This window comes from Felis catus, chromosome A1 (genome assembly GCF_018350175.1).
Source record: "Felis catus isolate Fca126 chromosome A1, F.catus_Fca126_mat1.0, whole genome shotgun sequence".
NCBI lineage: Eukaryota > Metazoa > Chordata > Mammalia > Carnivora > Felidae > Felis > Felis catus.
The window spans coordinates 155,514,844-155,537,811 of NC_058368.1; the positions used below are offsets into that span (position 1 = coordinate 155,514,844).

General features: G+C 37.5%; 1 protein-coding gene across 7 annotated transcripts in view; it reads right to left on the reverse strand.

Annotated features, from left to right (window-relative positions):
- Positions 1–246: 246 nt before the first annotated feature.
- FAM172A (family with sequence similarity 172 member A) overlaps positions 247–22,968 on the reverse strand; it is a 427,753-nt gene continuing 405,031 nt past the window's right edge. For all 7 annotated transcript variants that reach the window (XM_023258464.2, XM_023258436.2, XM_023258451.2 and 4 more), the window contains one exon: positions 247–6,289. In XM_023258464.2, the coding sequence (XP_023114232.1) occupies positions 6,147–6,289 (143 nt within the window). In that variant the 3' untranslated portion in view covers positions 247–6,146. The remainder of the gene's footprint in view (positions 6,290–22,968) is intronic.

The following is a 22,968-nucleotide window of genomic DNA, read 5'->3' on the forward strand; positions in this document are numbered from 1 at the left end:
GTTAATATATTATTACAAACAGATCACTTCCTATAAAAGGCAATGCCTTATATGCTTTTAAGTGAAATTCATACCTAAGTCCTTTTGCAGTAGAATTAGAGTACCTAGTATATTTCTAAAGTGCCTAGGTAAAGACATATTTTCCAGGATTTTAATAACTCCATAACAAAGTCATTCTCTCCATGTGTCTCTATGCTCTATTGTATTTCATGTCTGGCAGATTGCCTATAAAATAGACACCAACAGTTTAAATCAATTTTTCTTTAATGGAATAAAGCCAACCTTACACACAAATACACATTACATACAGACAGAATTTACAGATGCAAATGAAGTTGGGGCATTTAAAAATATTTATTACAATGCCTTAAAGCATTTGAACATGAAAATTTATTTAGAAGAAAATATGTTTACAAACAATCCCAACATATATTGAGTACCTACTATGTAACAGGCACTGCAAAGACAAACACATACTGTATGTATTGTTTATTTCTGGTGGGAAGGGTATATATACCCCATGGATGGGTATGGATGTTCACATGTGTGTATGTGCACACACACACATATATGCATACATACATATTTTTCTATTAGGTCTTTTATTTAAAAAAAAAAAAAAAACAAAAAACCCTGAGTTACCTCAAAGAAGGAAATCCACTTTACAGTCAATTGTAGTTAATTCAGACTTCATTTTGACCAATCATAATTTGACCAATAATTTTTTTCCTCATAGCATGGACAGTACTTAGACTTTAAAAGTTTAGTGTTCCAAAAATGCTGCTCTTCTTAAGCCACTTTGAAGTAATGCTAGTGAGTCTAAGATCCAGATCGACATGTTAATCTCTAGTTTTGCCTTCAAACAGAATTCAGTTACAAAGAACTTGGAAAGATTTTGAATCTATTCAGAAGAGGAAAACTCTTTAATTTTCTGAGGAGTAAAAACTCCCCAAGAAACTTCATATAGCTTCTTAGATTTTGCTTAGCATACGTGATAAAACATTGATTGTTGCAGTTTGGTGACCCATGAAATTTGGGGGTTAGTTTTCTCTTCAGACCAGAGCATATAATTATGCAAATAAAGAGCTGTCACTGATCTAGTGAAATACTCACAAACACATGCACTCTGAAATTGGACAGAAAAGTGAAAATGGTTGGTGATGTGATGGTGCCATGGTTTGTTTTCCTGCCAAGTTTCTATCCAAGTTCATTATTCAAATTGTAAACTTTAAAAAGAGACATATCATTCTTGGGGTGTTGGTTGTCTTTTCATTTCAGATTCTTTGTATTGGTACTGCAAGCTGGTTACAAAGTACAGTTCAACATTATTTTACCTATGACAGTCTCCCATATTACCCTATGTAATAGCCAAGGAAGAAAAGCTGAATGCTCTAGAAAGAAAGATGAAGGGCCTCTCTAGATTTTTCTAGAAACATGTTTCATGTATATTTCAAACAGAACTCAACCCAACAATACAAAGAATATAGTGAAACGTTTTCCACAAATCTCAAGGCAAAGGGCTGGGAAAAGTTGCCTGGAAGGCCTCATGGGTTAAGTCAAATTTCCATTTTCCAGTTTTTCCATTAAAGGGGAAAATACTGGGCACTGCACGATATCCACTTAATGGTCAAACTTTCAGGATGATTTTCTCCTATCTGGCAATTAAAGCCCACTATATAATATTTGGTCACTTTAACCTTTATGGTCCATTTACAATTACCACTCCCTAAAACCTTTGTGCTAAGCATTAACAAGAGTTCTTAAATATGACCATGCTCTCTGGCATCGAGGTCTCCCAATTCCAAAGTTACCACTGCACAGGCTGTTGCATAATTTTAGATGTCATGGAGAGTCCCACTGATGAAATCTGAGAAGGCTCATGTCAGACCACTGACTGCTAAAGACATCACTACATGAAAGATCAGTGGTGTGAAACTTTAAAAACATTGATCCAAATGAATCAATTAAATCAACATTCATCCCTCCTAAGTGTGAGGTTTAAAACTATCATTGTTGCTTTTTTTTTTTTTAACTCTACATAGATTTCAAGATAAACGTTGGAATGCTTTGATGGCTACTTCTATTCTCGAATCTCCGTTAATCGACTTTGTGCTATTTCCCTCTTTTCAACATCTTCCACTTGGTGTACATTCTTTACTTTTAGTACAGTGCATGACAGTTGCAATGCTTTAAATCTAAAACCGCCTAACAAAGCTGACGCTTTAGGTAGGGTAGCTTTAAACTCTGTGAAGTGTTGATTAAAAACCCTTTCCCAGACTCAAACTGATCTTTTTGGAGATTAATAGAATATTAGATAAAAGGAAGACGAACAATTCAAGAGACTCCCACTCAGTCACTCTATACAAGGAAGGAAGGAAGGAAAGTATTCAATTTTTGAAAGGGAGTACCTCCTGGAGTCTTTTATTTTATATTATTACAGCCCCTAATAAGTAATCATAAAATAACCACCATTATTAACGTTTTTTTTGCCACCCATATTTCAAAGATGAGAATGTCTCACATTTATTTAAAGACATTTTTTCCCTATAATGGCATGGGGAAAGTTTTTGAGAAATTTTTAGACTTTCTGTAATAGTAATCTTTCTTAAGTGAACCAGGATTATAGAAACCTGTCAGTTTACAGTTATAAAACTATGATTGTAACCGGAGACACATGTGTTTGGATTGGGACTCCAGGTAATCCAGAGAAATGTGTAGAAATTTTTTAACTTATTAGCCCTGATAATACACTTAACATATTTTGTCACTCACACTCTCTCAAAGGAGTTACAGGTTTTAAAGAAGGGAAGGATGTAAAATATGTGTAAACAGGATATTTTCAGATTAGACATAATACACCAAGGACTTATATAGGGACTTGGGAGCAATTTAATGTCACTAGACTGTTTTTGGAAAACATTTGTTTACAGTATATTAAAGTATATTTTATAAAATGATAGCTTAACAATGGCTTCAGATTTCCTTGTAGCTCAGGAGATATTTTAGATATTAAAAACAAACATCTTAAAAACTGTTAGCTTTGTGAAAGGTCCAAGCCAAATAGTGAGTGATCAAGTTAAGTTAGGATATTACCTTACAGCAACAGTAATAGTAATAAAAGCAGCGATGCAGTTTAAAATATTGATGAATGCTGTCCCACCATTCTTTTTATGTTTCTGCTTTTATTAACCTCTATACATGAATAGATGAACTTCTGAGCAAGAATACGCTGAGGCTTGTTGGGAAAATTGTTTTTATTTTAAAATGGTAAACAGAAATATATAATATATATGAAACTCCTGTGCTTTCTTTTTTTTTTTTTTTTTTTGTATAAACAATAATGCAATCCAGGTCAAAGCACAAGGCAGAAACTTGAGAAAAGAACAATTATTATTACAAATAGATTCCCCCACCCCCTTCAAATATCCATGAAAACTTTTACCGGCTACGTGGTCAGATACCTTTATAAAGTTCTAAAGCCAGTATCTGGCTTCGAAGTTTTAATAGGACTATTTTGAATCTCAGATTTATCAACAACTCCTTGCTTCCCATTCCATTTGCTCTAAGAACCGAGTATATAATTTTTAAAAAAGCCTACATCCTAACTTTCAACCTCTACTCTGCTAAAAACCTGTCTAAAGAAACCAAAATGGGAAGATCAGAGCAGAAATACTGTTAACACTTGTCGCCTCCAAGCAGGCGTGTTACTACCAACTGACTGTTGTTACTCCAGGAAAATTGAGGTGGATTATATTACTACATTTATACCAACAGACACATAATCAACAGGTTAAAAAAATCTTCCATTACAAGGAATCTTATCACTCATCAGTCGGAGGTCTCGGCTGGTGTGCCTAGCTCTCTCCGGGTTGCTACAGCACAGATCCAAAAGGAGAAATTACATTTGCACAACTTAAGTTTGCAAATAGATCTCCACAGACAGTTAAACAAGGCTAACAACCCAGTAGTTTTAAAGTATTAAAGGCAATTAAACAGTGATTCACTCTAGTTGCAAGTAAAAGTTTTCAGAAAGAGAAGTGAGAAAACTGAAGAGAAGGGACAGGAGTGATTGAGTTTATAAGCTGAGCATATTTGCTTTGCTCTAATTCAGGTGCATAAGCTTCATAAATTTAGCAATGTACAAGTGTTGATTTTTAAAAAAGCAGTAAGACTAGCTCTCCTGTGAATACTTTCATACAGTGAAAACACCACACAGTTTATAACACTTTGAATAATTATTCAATCCACGTCACTTCTCATATCCTCTCAAAGGAAGGTACCATTATTGTACACAGTTCACCATTACTTCTAAAACAGAAAAGATTGCAGACCAACACGCTGGATGGACACTGTTGAGGTGATACATTTTAAGCTATCCAGGAGTTGGATAAAATGACGTTTTGATGTTTTCTCCTACAATGTTTCTGCTAAAATAATATCAAAAGATATGCATATATGACCACTGAAAGAAGATCATTTTGATTTGCCATCATTAAAAGTATAAGAACGAATTAATGCATACCAAACACAGATATTTTCAGTTTTAAAACTTGCTGAAATCGGTTCGTAATATAAAAACATTTTATCCATGAGGTGGTTATTTTAAGTTCTTTTTTCTGAGAAGTCAGACAGTTCTAAGTCGTTTTGGGTACATTTTGTCATGTCCTTAAATAAGGCAGGCATATTGTTGCATACGCTTTAAAAAAGGATGAAAAATATTAAATTCAGACCCTCATCTGCCAGAAACAGAATCTTCCCCAAGTAACTAAATTCAAGTAATTAAAAATTGATGTTAAGATTTAATATTTGAATGTAAAAGTCAGCAAAATCTTAACTTATTTTACCTCCTATATTTCACAGTGTTGGCCAGATATTAGCTGGATTACAGTAACTGTTGAAACTGTAGGGCAAAACCCTGCAGAGGAAGTGGACTACTAAAAATTATGTCGTTGGATTGAGAGGAAAAAATCTTTCACACTAGGTCTTTCCCCTTCTGTTGGAGCAGAAAACTAAAAAAAAAAAAAAAAAAAAATAATCTTAGCCCCACTCAGCCTCTCTGAAGGAAAAGGCGAAAGAGGACAAGATTCATTCACCTGATGACGGTAAAATACTATCCCTAAAAGGATCGAACTCCATGAATCAGAATAGATCATTCTAGTTAGGATTGTCCACAACAGCAAACTTTGTCCACATTAAGATTTAAAAAGCAAAACAAGTGTGCGATCTAAATTACAATGCCACTCAATACACATTTAAAAAGTAAAGTCAATTCTAATGATAAAGTTAGGAATTCCACTGAAAATGGGACCTTTCACACTTAAAAGATTTGCTCATCATTTATGTTTCGGTTTAAACAACGTCTTCTGAAATTAGAGACTTGTGTAAAAATCTCCTACTCAACTGGCAAGGATCTTTCAGCGGTAAAGTGTAATCGGTACTTCACAGATTCTTATGCAAAGTTTTTCTTCTGGTCTCGAAATGAAAATAGATTGTTAGAGAACAATTTGCACTCCCAAGACTACATAGCACATCACTGCATTCACGTTTTGAATTTAAATTTGGCTTTTCTGAGGGGATGAGGTAGGGGAAACTTCCTTTAAAAAAAAAAAAAAAAAAGAGGCTCAAGAGGCCCTTAGGAGAGACCTACTTAAAATGGAAGTTTGAAATCTAGAATAAAAGTTTGCTTCTGCTCGGCGGAAAAAAAAAAAAAAAAAAAAAGGACATGATCGAGGGGGGCCGGGGGCCAGGGCAAGCCGCGGCTGCGCTGCAGCGGGCGGTAGGACCGCGCAGACGCCGCTCGCCCCGCAGTGCCGGGCGGGCTCCGTCAGGGCAATTAGAAGCGCGCCGGCCGCGCCGGGCAGGGCGCTGTCAGCCTTAATCTGCGCGCTGACGGGCAGCGCGTAGCCCAAGCTCAGCCCGCAGGAAGCGCGACCAGTGAACCCATATTGCTTTGACAGTTGCACTCATCTAGAAATAATGCAAAACGCTATTTAGATGTATATATCACGACCCTGTGCTCTAGGAAGAAAACAATCTAATGAGGGGCTGGGAGTCTGCTCGCCGACAACAAGCAGTTAGGAGACGTGTGGATGCATGCTCGAGTGTGGTGCCTTTGCTTCCCCTCCCCCGTCTCGCTCGTTCTCCTCTTACAGCTCTTCGTGCTTTATTCTGTGGGAGCGCCGCGTCAGAGCCGGCTTGAGGGAACTGGTCTTTGCCTCAGAGGCTTCGGTAAAGAATTTGAAAATAGACGGGAAGCTCTTCCAGGAAGTTAGCTCGTGACGGTCGGTGCCTGCAAAAAACACAGATTCGGTTACGAGGCGGCCTCGCTCGGTAACAAGGCACAGGCCGCCCGGCTGCCATTCCCGGAGCCCGAGCCCCGCCCTCGGAGCCCGCGTCCCCCGCGTCCGGCCCGAGCTCCTGCGCCCGCTCCCCAGCCGGAGCGCGTCTCCGGGCCCGGACGCGGCCTCTCCAGGCCACACCTGTACGCGAGGGCTCTCTTTGCCCCCAGGGCTCGGGACTGTCCGCGTCTGCTTCCTCCGCTGCTCTGCAGCTGGCGCCCGGGGCGGCCCTCGGAGACCTCCGCAGCCTCCGGCCCGAGGCCCCGTCCCGCCCCCGACGCGAGGACGCGGCTGGGCCACCCCCCGCGGGTTGCCCGAGGCGCGGCCGGGCGGCCCCGGGGCCTCAGCCCCTCCGGGCCAATCGAGGCGCTCGGAGGGAAGGGCCACTCCCTCTCCCGCCTCGAAACCACCCACTTCCCCAGGCTCCGCGCGCGCGCGTGCGGGCGCGGGCGCGCGCGGGGATTGGTTTCTCCTGCGCGCGGGACCCGGCTTCTTCGCCCACCCCGGAGCACCCACGTTTCTCTGCTACCCAAGAGAATAAAATAAATCGGAATTTTCTTGCCTCTCTTGGAAGCTGTGCCGTTAGACATAATTTGTCTCAGGGAGGTCACTGCGACCAAATTACATGGGATGCTTCATGAAGGTTCAGATTGAAAGGAGACTATCCCTAGAAGTGCCCTGGGAGGCTACATTTTTACAGACTTTAGGGGACAGTTTTAGAAAAGCTAAAAAAAAGCGTTTCAAAAGCAGTGACTACAAAAAGAGCATCTAGGCCTTCTATTTTGTCGGGAGGAATTCGACTTAGAAAACACAAGTTTAGTTTGTCACTTTACTGGGTTATTTTACTACAGCTTTTTTTGTGGCTTCAATTTGATACTAATGTGTTTTTCAAATCAAACCTACCTTCAGTTTAACACAGGCAAAAACTAACATGATGTAGACATAAGAACAAATGAGGATATAAATCTGTTTCGACTCCTTGTGATAACGTTTCATTTCACCAGCCTCTTCATAACAACCATTTGTTTAATTACAAAAATAAAAATAATAACAGCAAAGACTCCTAGCATAGAAATGAGTGAACAGCTTTGAAACAGTTGAAATCTCTTCCTAGATCACTCAATTATGCAGAGAGACACTGCCTGGAAGTCTTGGGATTCAGGGCCTCTGTCTGATACTTTAACATTGTTAATGATAATTCTTTAGTCTGTAATAGTAGGTCATTGCTATGGTTACTCTACAATGGTGCAACACTTTGCTTTCCCCTTCAGCTATTCGCTGAGACCTGGTAACCACATTTGTTGCCTAGCAACAGTTTTGTGACAGTATCACAATCTGGGAGTTACAACAATAAGGATGCTATGGCTGCAGTCGGCCAGAGAGCAGAAAGCTACAGTCTGTGCATGGGACTTAGATACGGGAACTGGCCCTACTAGAGAACCCCTGTCTTTAGAGGTGCCCTCACAAGGATGGTCTCTATCCCCTTATCCTCTGCAATTTGGCTTTATGAACTGGCACTGGGAACTTAGATCCACTATTTAAGTCATATCCTTGAAAAATATTCTCCAACACTACTGTATTCAGATAACAAAAATGAGGTCATTTCTTGTTTGCTTACGCATTTTTGGCAAAATTCAATGTTATTCAATGGGAGAGAGAAATGAGTATAGGTTATTTTGGCATAACCTAAAGTGCGTGACTTGAATTTGACAAGTCTTAATAGAATTCTTGGGGGGAAAATGTATGTGTATATATATGTATGTATGTGTGTATATGTATGTATATATGCCTGGCTGCATCAAAGATATATAAACTTTCAAGTTCCTTAAAAAATACATAACATCTGGATATTTATCATTGTAATTCTCACTGATTTATTCTTATGACAATCTTAAAGAATTCTTTTGAATTTGGAAGGCATTTATATTCTCTAAACCCAAGTAGTAAGTCATTCTAGATATGCTCAGACATACCTACTTGAAGTAATATTTTGTGGGTCTATCGAGAGAGGGCCTAGTTTCTGGATAGGTTTATGCAATACCTGTTCCTATTTCTACAGTGCTTGCGGATCTAGTTTCACTTCAGTAATAACTAATGGCACTTACAATGATAAAATACTTTAAAATCAATTGTATTCCTGTCTTTTGAAGATGCACACTACATGGCAACACCCATTTCCAAACACAATAAGAAAGAAAGAAAGAAAAAAAAAAGGTGTTAATTGTCTTCTTTTCCTTCTCATTTCCCATGCTTCCAGCCTCATTTGGCATTTCCTCCATAGTGATCACACTTACACTTAGTAGTGTTACCAAGGCTATGATCAATTTGTGAGCTTTCTCAGGGAATTCTTCTCATAATTCCTCCCACCCCATGAAAGCCAATTCAATCTATGAATCTAGAGGGACCTAAGGAGTCAATGGTCTGAAGCAATTTAACTCCTTTATTTTTTCTTTCCTGGTGACAATCTTTCTGAAGGATGAACAAATTTCCCTGGTGATAAAATGACTACAAAAGCTTTTTAGTTTTAGCTTATGATGACTATCTGCTTGACTAGTCCTGGGCTGAAAAGACCAAAAATCCCTGAGTTAACTGAGTACCTGCACTGGCTCTCAACATTCACCCTTGCAATTTAAGAGTATAAATTATGAGAGTATGTGCTCTGTCAGTGGAAGGGAAATTGCTAGGAGTGAAGGTAATAAGTGAAGTGGGGTAGAAACTGAATTACAGACAATAGATGGGGGAGGGAGAAGTCTCCCTAAAATAACGAGTAGTAACATGAATATTTTATATAAAAATGGCTTTCTTTTCAAAAATTATCAAAGGAGGTTTTTAATAATTTTTTTAAAATATCATTTGCAAGTTAGGTAATTGCATATCCATCTGGGGCTGCATATACACATTTCACGAACATGTTTGGAGACCATTTTCGAAAGGTCTGAGCCAAAGTTCAATGAAAATATTTATAAATTAATATGAATATCTACCTATAGAATGCTTAGAAACCAGAAACTTTTGAGAGCAGCTTTCCAGTATCTAAAAAATACACTACTTTAGGCAAACTACATGAGGACAGAAACACTGGGCCATTACATTATCTATTCATAAAAGGATATAAAAGTAGAAATTTTAGGCCAATCAAAAAAGGAGCCACTTATTGATAAGCCGCAGTGATGTGTGGGTAATATGGAAAATTATTCCATTTTGCAGTGACAACATTATGTATAACCATGGTCTCATCTCTATCACAACTTTACCCTAATCAAAACCTCATCTTTTTAGGGACTACGGACTACTTTCCATTTTTCAGACCCCCTTTACATAATCTAGAGGGGTTCCCACAATGTAGAGAATAAAGGGTTTCCATGTTAAATACCTGCCACGTTCTCAGGGAGTGATTTTTGTATCTTTTTGGATTGGCAGGCTTGTTCTTTCTGGATAATTCACCTTTGGGGCAAATTCAGTTTTCTAATCCATAGGATCAATTCAGTATCAAAATAAAACGTATTGGTTCCCAGTGCTTCATGACAAAAATGGGCCTTTGTTCAGTCCCAATAAGTGATTCTTAGTGGGCATGGCAATGGTCTCTGGGGCATTTTGGAGATGTGTAGGGGTATTTCTGGTGGTCAAGATGATTGGAAAGAACTATTGGCATTTAACAGAAGAAGGCCAGAGATGGTGGAAATCCTACAGTTTGCAGGGCAGTAGAGCACGATGAAGGATTGTTTTGTATCCCACATGGTTTTCAAATGTTCCGCCAGCTATTCATGTAGTTAAAAACCCTGTTTATAATTATATGGGCTCAGAATTTAGATGTGTTTAACAAATAATCTCAAAGTACTTTTGGCATCATTTTAACATATACAGAATTTTCCAGGAATCCAACTACCATGTAAATTGAAGGGATTTTATACTTTATGTTGTTCAGAATATTAATAACCAATAGTGGTTTATACAATTACCAAGAGTGGTTTACCATATGAGAAAAATCTCATCCCTGATGGCATCACTGCCCATGAAAGTTGAGCTGTCAATAAACACACCCGCATCAGCCTGCATTTGTAGCTGTTGAATCCATGGTGATTTTATGTACAGGACTAAGTATCTGACTACTATAGCATGCCTTCTTATGTATATTTTCTAGGGCACTTTAAATATTGATGTGGATATTATTTTTATTATGAGTTACTTTTCTTTTATTCCTTCTATATGTAAAGCATTATAATAATTTAGCAATCTTAGAAGTAGGTGGATCGTGTTATCTTTAGAATTCATATCAAGACAGTAAAAGCACTGCATAAGATTTGTTTTAATAGGAGGTATTTAAATGATCAAGTGTCAGCTTAAATAAAAATGAACAGTTAATTCTTTTTTTTATTATATTAGAGAATAATTTTCCCTATAATCTGAGCCCTACTCTAGCTATCTCTTTTATCCTATACAGAGTAGAAAATGCCTGTTATTTCTCTTAATGTTTCTTCCATAAATACTGTTTGTCAGTGATCTTATTCACTGGTAAAGAACCAAAAGGCAGGGGGCAGGGGATCGCCCATAAAATACTAGACTGATTATTTATCCTTTACTTATCACTTGTTTTAAAAAATAAACTGTAGCAAATTTCAAAGTGGTAATGATAGCACAAATGGTCAAAAGGATTAGAAACTTTAAGTATGAAGTACGAGACTGTAAATCATATGAGAAAGATCAAATTGCTAAAATGTGTCATTTGTTTTCCCCAAAGACTATGTATTTTAAAAAGGTATCTTGTAATGGAACTGAGAAAGAGGAAGGCTACATTTATATAATAGCATTTAGAAATTAAACAACAACAAAAAAATGGTTGGAAATAGCACTGAGAGTGGAATGCTCAAAGAATAGGGTAAGAGAGAAGAAAACATTGCTGTTTCTTCTGTCTTGTCTATTCCCTTTACTTCTTCCTGTGATGACTTCAATCCAAGTGTTTCTTACAAGTCTGCCTTGTCCACACTCCTCTTCACTTGATCTTGGTGCTTATATTTTTTGGGCAAAAACCATGCCAAAATATGCTAGTGAGTTAGCAGCCAAAATCCTGATGTTTACTTTGGCAGATGTAGACTAGTCTGAAGCTGTACCTCATTTTATGCAGTAGATGTCTTAAAAACTTATATGTAAATATAATTTCTGTAAATAGAATTTCTTTAAAGGAAGAAGTGGGTTATTTACCTCCTCAACAAATCTTTTAATAAAGTGAAGAAATGTCTGGGAAAGCAAATAATCACTCTTCAAGTGATATTACACACATACACACACACAGAGATGCATGCGTGTGCAGACACACATAACACACACATCAAATTTGTGAGCCAGAGATGAGGTTTACTAGTATAATGATGGACAGTCTAAGTTCTCACCAAAGAGATAATTTAGAAGAATTTCTTGGTCAGCTACTTGCTACTCTAATTATTGCTAGTCACCTTATTTTACATGGCCCTAGACCAAAAGGTCATGGAATAACTTCAACAATCTATGCATTATTTACATTTTCTGGTCTGGTTTAGAATAGGGAATATAACTGTTGACAGAGTGACTTCTGAATACAAAATATAATTTTTATGTCTTTGTTTTAGGGTGAGGGAAACTAGCACGTGCCCCTACCCTCCTACCTTCTCACTGATATTCTCCAATCACCCTTCCCACTACAAAAATATACTTTATTTTTAAAGCAAAAGGTAATGAATAAATTTTGTTTCCTATAACAAAGGGGGAAAAACCTAGAAAGATATGAAACATTAATATTAACAGGATAACATGTCTATGATACTTTCAAAATGACAAGGTTTGATTTTAAAAATTGATCTTTAACAAGAAAAAAGAAATATGGGCAATTAGGAAGTAATGAGGACCCTGTCAATATAGCTATGTTGATAATAACAGGTAAGGGAATTCTTGAGCAAATCTAATTTATAAAAATCAAGAGGTCTGTAATATGCATTATTGAGTCCCACTGGGATTAACTAATGAACTTATAAGCTTACCAGCAGTTATTTTTAGACAGTTATAAAGAATTAGAGAAATACTAGAGCACTGAAAAATAATGTGCCTTCTAAAAAGAAATAAAATATAACTACTAAAATTCATTTTAAAATGAATTCTAGAGCTTCTAAGGAGAACATCATTTAAAAAAAAAAAAATATTTGAGCAGAGAAGGGCTCCTAACAGAGACTCTCCAAGTTAGAAGGCACAAGTGTGAGACTCAGTCACTGTGGGGGGTGGTAAGTGGAGTGGGGTGGGCCATTCACTGGGACTGTGCACCGGAAATGCCAAGAGCAGCTTAGTAGACATGCTGCATTGCCTTGTTAAATTACTTGTGTAAGAAATAGGCAAATCTCTTTCCATTGCATGAAAAATGCAATGCTGGTTACGGCTGAAATTGTTGAGACACGAAGGCCGGTTGTCAAGCTTGACCAGAAATAAGAGACAGGCAGAAACAAAGATGTAAACTCAGGGGTAGAAATCTTTGGGTCATTTGAATCTTTTGGCATCCTGTCCTTTCCTCCAGCTTCTTTTCTACATCTCTCATCTACAGAAGGGGGATTGGGGGTGGGTATGCAGGGCATAAGGCATCTTAAGACCCAGGGAGACAACTCTGGGACGTAAACTTATTCTTAGGCAGAGTAGACAGCCTACAGTAGGTGTGGGTCTCTGACACTGAACCTGGAAGACCTCTCTAATCGACCTCCTAATCCATGAAAAATGGATGCATTTTTGTTGCTTCCATTGCCTATCAAATTCCAACAACTGGTTTAGAAGTGCTTTCTTCGGTTTTAATTCTTGTGTCACATACTACTCCTAATGTTGCCACAAGGCCTGGCCTCCAGGGATACTGTTTCCCTTTAAAATTTGAGCCAAGATGGGCAAATGCTCCCTTTTTCCAGTTTCCCTTTGTCATTTTCCGCAGTAACTTTACCAAAGGATAGCAAGAGGACAGAGCCCCGAATAAGGGAATTTAAAGAACTAAAAAATAGTTATTTCCGTAAATATAGGTTCCTAATCCTATTCCCAACACAATCGTCAGGAAGAGCTTTACTAGGCTCCATTCTAAAATAGTGTTGCCTGAGAAGACTGGTACAACTTGACAGGTATCTATCTTGTCAGGCTTCTCTTTCTCCTGGCTTCTCTGTTACTAGAGATAGGTATCCATAACTTAGGGATGCTAGTTTGACTTTGTGTATTAAGGGAAGGAGAGGAGTTGGGGAGAGAGGAGGAAGGGAGGGAGAGAGAGATGAACTGCAACATACTATCCTTATTTCAAAACCAAATCAAACACAAACATTTACTAGTTCAAATATCCAGATCTTTTGTGATCTTCCTCTCTCCATTGTGGACTCTACTCTAAATGATATGTTTTGTGGGCAGATAGTTTTTCTAGAGGTTCTATGATTAATTTATACATTCATACATGTATTTATTGTATGCCAGGCACTATTGCTTGGGGCTGAGGATGCATTGGTGAGCAAGATATATACAGGCTCCACTCCTGTTGCATACATGCTAGAGTGGATGACACGCAATAAACAAGGAAACCAGCGAACATGCTAATTTTGAACATGTTAACTTCAGACAGTTAGAAAACTTCAGACTGTGAAGAAAACAGCGCCGGGATGTGAAGACAATGAGGGAGGAAGATGTGGCAGGACAAAGAGAGATGGTCATCAATTTAGACTCGGTGAAGACTTCTGACTTGAGACCTGAATGGCAAGAAGGAGCCAGATGAATGTCTGGGGGCAGAATGCAGCAGGCAGAGTTGTGGAGGAACTCAAGGGCTCTCTGAGGAGAAAAGAACTTGTCACAATTGAGGAATGGAAACGCTGGAGCACTGTGGGTGAGGAGGAAGCAGCAGAAGATGACTTGGAGGTGGGCAGCCTCCAAGCTATATGAGGTATGGAAGGCCGTAGTGAAAGGTTTGGATTTTATTCCAAGTGCAGTGAAAGAGCTGTTGGCAGAGTTGTGAGCAGAGGAGAAATAAAATCTGACTTGTATTTAAAAAACAATACAGGATGGTATCTGGTGAATGGTGAGTGGATTATGGGAAGTTAGAATGAAGGATTTAACCCTTCCTGCTTGTATTTATGGACTCCACCCATGTCTAGAGCATTCTCTGGGGCTCACTATTCTACACACTTCAGAGTAGAAAATCTGTTTACTGCTAGTTCACATAAATACATTAATGATACAGTAAAAGTAATATGCAGTAAGAGTTGAGAGACTAATAAAATAATATTTCCAAGTAGTGAATAAAAAATGGAGTTGAACTAGGCAAAGCATTTTCCTAACAATTTACTTTTGTGAGTTACGCTCATACTTCTGATTTCTCAGTCCTTGGAAGCACTGCAGTGTGTGATGGCAAGGTACTGGGATGGGGAATATGCTGTCACAGCATTCCATTTCTGCAAGCAGTCCAGAGGAAACTGTTGGGCTTACTCTCCAGGCGGGTTTTTCCACTGAGTTTTTCATTTCTATGAATGGACACAACATTCTCTTAACTACTCCAGCTGAATGCCTCTCAGCCATCTTTGATTTTTCTCCTCCCTTGTTTGTGGCCTCCTGATCCAATCAGTTACCAAATCTTGAAAATTACACCTAGGCAAAAAGTTTTTGCCATCTCTTTCTCCCTTTCTCATCCCTCTGTTATCATTCTAGATTTAACGACCTGTCATTTAGAATCCAGCAACTTCCTCCTAACTCATTTCATTGCTTTCAGCCTCTCCTCCTTTACCTTGTACCCCTCTTACTACCAGATGAAAAATTCTAAAGTATCATTTGTGTCATATGCTTCTTTCTCTGTTCAAAAATACCTGTGAGAAATAAGCCCACCTACCCAGAGGCTTTAATCAATGTTCTTGCAAGAGCAGGTGTCTGATGGTAGTTACAGCAGGCAATTTATCTCCTAGTGTGCAAGTCCCTTCCCTGATTCCTTATTGGCTGAGTACGACAGAAGTTACAGCCTTAACTGGACATCATCCATGCCCATGTAAGGCAAAAAGTGGTCTGACTGGAACAAATGTACATTCTCCGAGGTGACACAGAGACTTTCAGTTTGTCCTCCCTTTCTTTGGTGCTTGCTCATTGCAAAGCTCGTGAAAATAAGCCCGAGAAATAGAGAGAGGAAGAAGAACCGGGAAATGAATTGTCTAAAGGTTTGGGACTCCATTGTGTGTATGTGGTGTTGTACAAATTTCCAATAGGTTGTAAACCTACTGTTAACTACACAGCTCAGCTTTCATTTGGTATTTGTTTTTTCTTTTTCTTTTTTTAAAGTTTATTCATTTATTTTGAGAGAGACAGAGACAGTGCCAGTGAAGGAGGGGCAGAGAGCGAGAGACAGAATCCCAAGACTGAGGGCTTGAGCCCACAAAATCATGAGATCGTGACCTGAGCTGAAACCAAGAGTTGGACACTTAATGACTGAGCCACCCAGGCGCCCCTGTTTGGCATTTCTGAAAATGAATCCTCTCTCCCTTACTTCTCACTTATCTGATAGCTCTCCATAATCTAAGAAATCAAGTAGAAATTCTTTAATATGCTTTAAAGCCCTCCATTCTCTGGCTTTAGTCTTCTTTTCTGAGTTTGTTTCTCAGTTCTTCTATTAGTATCCCCTATCATGTCTGTGATTTCGAAGTCTGGCCAGAGAAGAAATTAGCATTGTAAGGTTTTTGATGAGTCAATGGTCAAACTTTACTCATTTTAAATGCAGACTGATAAATACACCTTATGTTGAAGAATATGTTAGCTTTTGTAGTTAAGAAGTAAATTCCTCTAAAATTGGAATATAATGACAGTTGGAGACTCTATAACTAAAGCTGAAAGGAGTAAGTAGAATGTTTTTCTTGCTTTCTCCAAAAAACTGGTGAGGTGATGATCCACAGTCCATTAAGCAACTAGTTGATAAGCAATGACAAATACTCAAAGTATCTTCCAGATCTCTTTAGCTAAAATGTTGTACTTACCTAGTAAATACAATTTTCTAGCATCAAAAGAGGTTTAGAAGTCAGAACTAAGAACTCTCAGAAAAACTTTAACTGTGATTGTTCAAGAGCTTCTATTCCCAAGATGCAGTTGGTTTGGTCTAAATTTAGATGCAGATAGAAACATACCAAATATAAAATAGTAAAGACATGGAAAGGACCCTAGATAAAATTTTACCCCAACAGTTTCCTTTCACAAGTAAGAAATCTATAGAGAGATGTGAGAAGCCAAAGGTACAAAGACATTTTACCATAATATAGTGAATATGTATGATTCAGTAAAACACTGGAATAGAAAAAAAAATTCAGATGTATGTCTGATTGCTTTAACATCCAATTCAATATTTACTTCCCTTAATAAGCTTTCTTTGGTTTGCTTACCCCATACCAACTACTCCCTTTCTGTCATGTTTCAGCACTTTGTATGTAGTGTATATTGTATTATCATACACCCATTCTGCTTGACTAGTTATTTTATGTATGAAAAATACCTTGCTTTATCTCCAAATCTTTTGGTGGGGGTGCTAATGCTTCAAAACATTTTATTCCAGAAATCATAGTTGTTTGCTATATAAACATCATAGATGTTTGCTATATAAACAGCTGTCTGGGACAGAATTCACCAGAAAACTGATGCTTACTAAGTACTGTTAAATATAATAAAGCACAGAATCATAAACCTTTTCTGTGGGTTTTGCACTATCTTGATGATTATTCCCATTTTGAAATTAAGGAAAGGGAGGTATACAGAAGATCATGGCATAAAAACTTATGAATTTGGAAAGCAAAATGCTACTGGTATTCTGAATACATAAACCATTATATGAACTTTTGTAACCACACCATTATTTTGTATTGCTTTGTCAATTTTCAAAAGCAGACATGTTTTCTTTGCAGCCAGTGAAAGGAGGAAGGAGGCAGAGAGGAAGGAGGAGACAGTAAAGTAGCTAGTGTAGATTGCTCATGTCACTTAAATTATTTGGAATTGTACTAAAGCTTATAGGCCAATTTAGTAAGAACGGATATATCTACAATACTGAGTCTGCCAACCAACGAACATGATATATTTTGCCACTTATTTTTTTGAGAGAGACAAAGAGAGAAAGGGTGCAAGTGAGTGAGGGGCAGAGAGAGAGAGAGGGAGGGAGAAAGAGAAGTGGGGTTCACCTGAAGTGGGGCTCATGTTCACCTGACATGGGACTGCAACTCACAAACTGTGAGATCATGACCTGAGCCGAAGTCAGATGCTTAACAGCTGAGCCACCCAGGTGCCCTTTGCCACTTATTTAGATCATCTTTAATGCTTCTTAGTGAAGTTTTATCATTTTTTCCATAGAGAATTTGAACTTCATTTTTAGATTAATTAAGCTATAATTATTACACTTTTGGAGATAATTTTAGACTCATGTAGTTGTAAGAAATAACAGATTCATTCTGTGTCCCTTTTATGCTTTTCCTCAATAGTAGCATATTGTAAAACTGTATTATAATATGAAAGTACTACAGTTAAGACACAGCACATTTCCATCACCACAAATATAACTTATGTAGCCTTTTTATAGCCATGCTCACTTCTCTTCCAGCCCCTCCTTCACCCCGGCAACAACTAATCTGTTCTCCATTTCTATAGTTTTGTCATTTCAAGGATGTTATATAAATGGAATTATACAGTATTCAGCCTTTTGGAATTGTTTTTTTCATTCATTTTAGTTCTTTGGAGATTTATCCAGATTGTTGTATGTCTCAATAGCTTGTTCCTTTTTACTGCTGAGTAGTATTCCATGGTATTGATGTACTATAGTTTGTTTAACCATTCACCTGTGGAAGGACATCTGGGTTGTTTCCAGTTTTTTGGCTATTATGAATAAAGCTGCTATAAGTATTCACGTACAAAATTTTGCATGAGATAATCTTCATTTTTCTGGGATAAAATGCTCAAGAGTGCAATTGCTGAGCTATATATTAGTTACATGCTTAGTTTTTTAAGAAACTGCCACACTATTTTCTATTTCATTGCACCACTAGATGGTCAACCATGTCAACGTCACGGAGTTCCAGGAAAAACTTGGACACCAAGGCTTAGGTGGGCTTCCCTGGTTTGCAATACTCCATGTATATTCTCACACTATGTTGCTGAAAGAAGAAAACACTGTCTATTACTTGACTTGAAGAAGACAGCTAGAAACTCATCCTTGGAAATTTCTGACACTGTGCCTTATACGCCTCTTCCTTGACTGATTTTACTATGTACCCTTTTGCTGTACTAAACTGTCACTGTGAATATAATAGCTTTCAGTCAGTTCTGTGAGGACTTCTGGCTAATGATCAAACCTGAAGGCAGTCTTAGGGACACCCACTTGCAATTGGTATCAGAAGTGACAGTAGTCTTAGGGATTCCAGAAGTTTATATATCCAAAAAAATCTTGCTGGGATTTTGACAGGAATTATGTTAAACCTGTATATCAATTTGGAGAGAAATAACATCTTTATTATGCTGAGTGATTGAATATTCAAACACGATATACTCCTTAGCTTTATTTTTTACTACTGCAAGTTTGTTGACACTATTATAAATGGATCTTTAACTGCTTACTGTTAGTATACAGAAATACAATTGAATTTTGTATAATGATTTTGTATCCAGCAACTTTGCTAAATTATCCCTTTCATCCAAAAGATTTAACTACAGATACTGAATTTACTACATAAACAATCATCATATGTGAACATTTTCAGGACTTTTTTTTTCTAATTGTTATGGTTCTTATTTTCTCCAGTTATAAATTAAGGAAAACTCTTAACTATAATCAAAATAGCTTCAAATATGTTTATACTACTAATTATGGAGATGAATAAAATATCATATAAAGCAAATTATTATAAATAACATAAAACTGGCACGAAGTGACTACATTTTCAATTTTGATGGATTTCTTGATGTTATATTTAAAAAGGATCTGGCAGGGCGCCTGGGTTGCTCAGTTGGTTAAGTGTCTGACTTCGGCTCAGGTCACGATCTCATGGTCTGTAAGTTCGAGCCCTGCATCGGGCTCTGGGCTGATGGCTCAGAGCCTGGAGCCTGCTTCGGATTCTGTGTCTCCCTCTCTCTCTGCCCCTCCCCCGTTCATGCTCTGTCTCTGTCTCAAAAATAAATAAAAAAAGTTAAAAAAAATTAAAAAAAAAATAAAAAGGATCTGGCTCTGTTAGGTAATGTCATCTAGTTGCTGATGTTGGTCATGAAAGCTCCCTGTTACCTTACAACGGACACTGACGGCTTCTGGAGTGTCAGTGATGCTCCTAACACTGTAATTTCTTTTCATTCTAGTTAGTAATATAGAAATAGACTATTTTTGTTACCTTCAGCCTTTAAGTCTAGAGTCACCCTCATGCTGCCTGGTAATACACTTTAATTTCCTTACCACTTCTCTCCCCCAAAGCATTTCCTCTCTGAATATCTTAAACACACACACACACACACACACACACACACACACACACACACCAAAAACCCCACAAAAACCCAGGATGCAACTGCTTTTTACATGGCAAGAATCTTTAAAGGATTCTGAATTATTTACACAACAGCATTAATGCATAAAGAATAGCATCTTGGGTGTCTGGGTGGCTCAATTGGTTAAGCGTCCAACTCTTGATCTTGTCTCAAGTCATGAAGTCACGGTTTGTGAGTTTGAGCCCTGCATCCAGCTCTGCGCTGAGAGCACGGGCCTGTTTGGGATTCAGTCTTTTGCTCTCTCTGCCCCTTCCCCACTTGCTCTCTCTCTCTCTCTCTCTCTCTCTCAAACTAAATAAATAAACTTTGAAAAAATTAACATCTTTCATTAAGATAAAGATGCACTGATTTTTAACTAAATACATATATTCACAAATATGTCATGTAAACACAGTAAATTCCTACTATGGACTAGTTTAGAAAATGACATGAAAACATATTAGAGAGGACTGATTACTTCAAATACCACATAATATTTCAGATTATCAGGATAGGGAGAATTCATGAGCACTAAATTAAGTTCCACTAGGGACTAATTGACAATAAAGACTGAACAGAACCAGATATGGCTAAATTACTAGAAACAGTTATGAAAATTATTTACAGTTGTAATCCTTACTGCATTTATACTGAAACTTTAATTTCCTTACCAGTTCTCTCCCCCAAAGCATTTCCTATCTGAACATCTTAAACACACACACACCCCAAAAAACCCACACAAAAAATTCAAAACTCTAACTGGGTGTTCCATATAGATTTTTCTGCAACTGTCCAGAAGACTTTTAGGCTAAAATCTTTCATTATTGGTTAAGGAATTTTTTTTTCTGGGATTACTTCTGGGTTTGTAAAAATTTTCAGTTCAGGTTTGAGATGTTGTAATGGATGGAAAAGTATATTTTATATGTATTACAAAATTTGGCAAGTACATATTATTCCCACTTCTTTGTTTTGTATACTGGCTCTAGGTAACCTTATATGTTTAATTATAAAACCATAAAGTTCCTCCCCCCTCCCAAGGATTTTAAAATCGGTGAGAATTATTACTTGGATCTTGTTAAAGTAGCAATGGATAGGAATTATTTCCCAAAGAATCTCAAATATATCCTTTGGGTATCACTGATAGATGGATAGATTCTATTATTTTATTTCTATTCCATAGACAAAATTTAAAAAGTCACACTAATGGGAAAGCTCTGAATCCACTTACAAGGTTAATTAAGGTGGAGAACATGCACAGTAAAAAAGGAAGATGTTGATTATTGAAAATAAGATGTCTTTAGTCAATTTCAATGCTTTTGGGTCAAAAATTCATACCCATTAGTAGAAAAATTTCTTTGAAAACTTTCCTCAAAGAAATTGCAAATGAAGGAAAACCTACATTATCAAGACAAAAGTACTTTAGGAGTCCCAATAATAATAAAGAATGTTATAACCCATATACTAGAAAAAACATTATTTACACATTTACAAATTGTGAAAAGGGGGGCTCAAAGTTATACACCTTTACGGTGATTTAATAGTGAAAAAAATAATATCATATTAAGTAAGAAAACAGTAGTAAATTACTTTTGCTTGTTTAATAGTTATTTATTCATATCTGTTCTTGAAAAAAGCATCTGAGATGACTTGTATATATATTATAGTAGGATAAAAGAAAAAGGGGTAAAGAAAAAAAAGAGAAGAAATAGGACAATGGCAGGGATAAAGTAAGATTAATATATAAACTTGACTAATACAAGACCTGTACAATTGCCCAATTGCTGGATGATGGCCAAAATTTGAGCTTTCTATTAACAAATACAAAGATGATTATACAACTGATTATGATGCACTGTATCTGGGTGGTAAAAGCAAACTAGCCATGGAGAACAGCTGTTTTTCATACTTGTATCCTTAGTGTGGTCTTATGATACAACACCAAAGAGCAATTTGGGAGAGTTAGCTCTGAGGGCATCAAAATAATGTGTTTCAGGTGACCTGATAGTCTGTAAGTAGTGTGGCTTGTTTGAGAAAAATTAAGCACGTCTAAAGGAATGGAAGGACTGTATCTCCTTCACACAACTTTATTTATTTTTTTAGATAGCTGAATTATTTTTATTTTTTCCCATAACAGAAAATCTGAGGTTACAGTCTCTGGCAAGAACTTGAGTGACATTATTTTTGGTATTCTCGGGCCATCAACATGCTTTAATATCTACTCCAGAGTTTATGAAGCCCAACAAGGATATGTGCATGAATAGATGATTCCTCTACCTATAAAAAGGGGGTGTTAAGGAAGCTCTGGTGGGGAGGAAGAGCCAAGATTTGCTCAAAAAAAATAGTTTTGACTTCATTTCAATAGATGAATAAATAGTTATAGAGGTCCTATATTGGACAGCATGTCTGTAAAACTTTCAGCCTAGGTATTACTCTCGCCACTAATCATTACTAATAAGTAGCCCATAGAGATGTACTCTAGCTGGCTCAGTCAGTGGAACATGTGAGTCCTGATTTCAGGGTCATGAGTTCAAGCCCCATGTTGGCCCTAGCATTTACTTAAAAAAAAAAAAAAAAGCCCATAGAATGTGGAGAATTTTAAAAATTCAATTTTGAGCTAGTAGATTTAAAGTTGTGATATGGTTGTAATGTGTGCTCCTGGTAATTATTATCATCATGAAGAAATAAACATTAAAATTAACTGAGTATCTCCTGTGTTCCTGGCATGGCACGAAACACCTTATCACACTGATAATTCATGTAAACCTGAATAATTTTACAGACGAGGTAGTATTGTCCTCATTTCGCTGATGAAAAAACTGAAGTCTGGGGGCACCTAGGGGGCTCAGTCGGTTAAGCACCCAACTTTGGCTCAGGTCATGATCTCACAGCGTGTGGGTTTCAGTCCTGCATCAGGCTCTGTGCTGACAAGCTCAGAGCCTAGACCCTGCTTCAGATCCTGTGTCTCCCTCTCTCTTTGCCCCTCCCCTACTCACGCTCTGTCTCCCTCTCTCTCTCAAAAATAAATAAACATTAAAAAAAACCAAACTGAAGTCTGAAGAGGTTACGGAACTTTGTAAAGGTCAGAGTGCTAGGAAATACGAACATAAGCTCTGTGAAAGCAGGGACTTTGTTTTGCTCA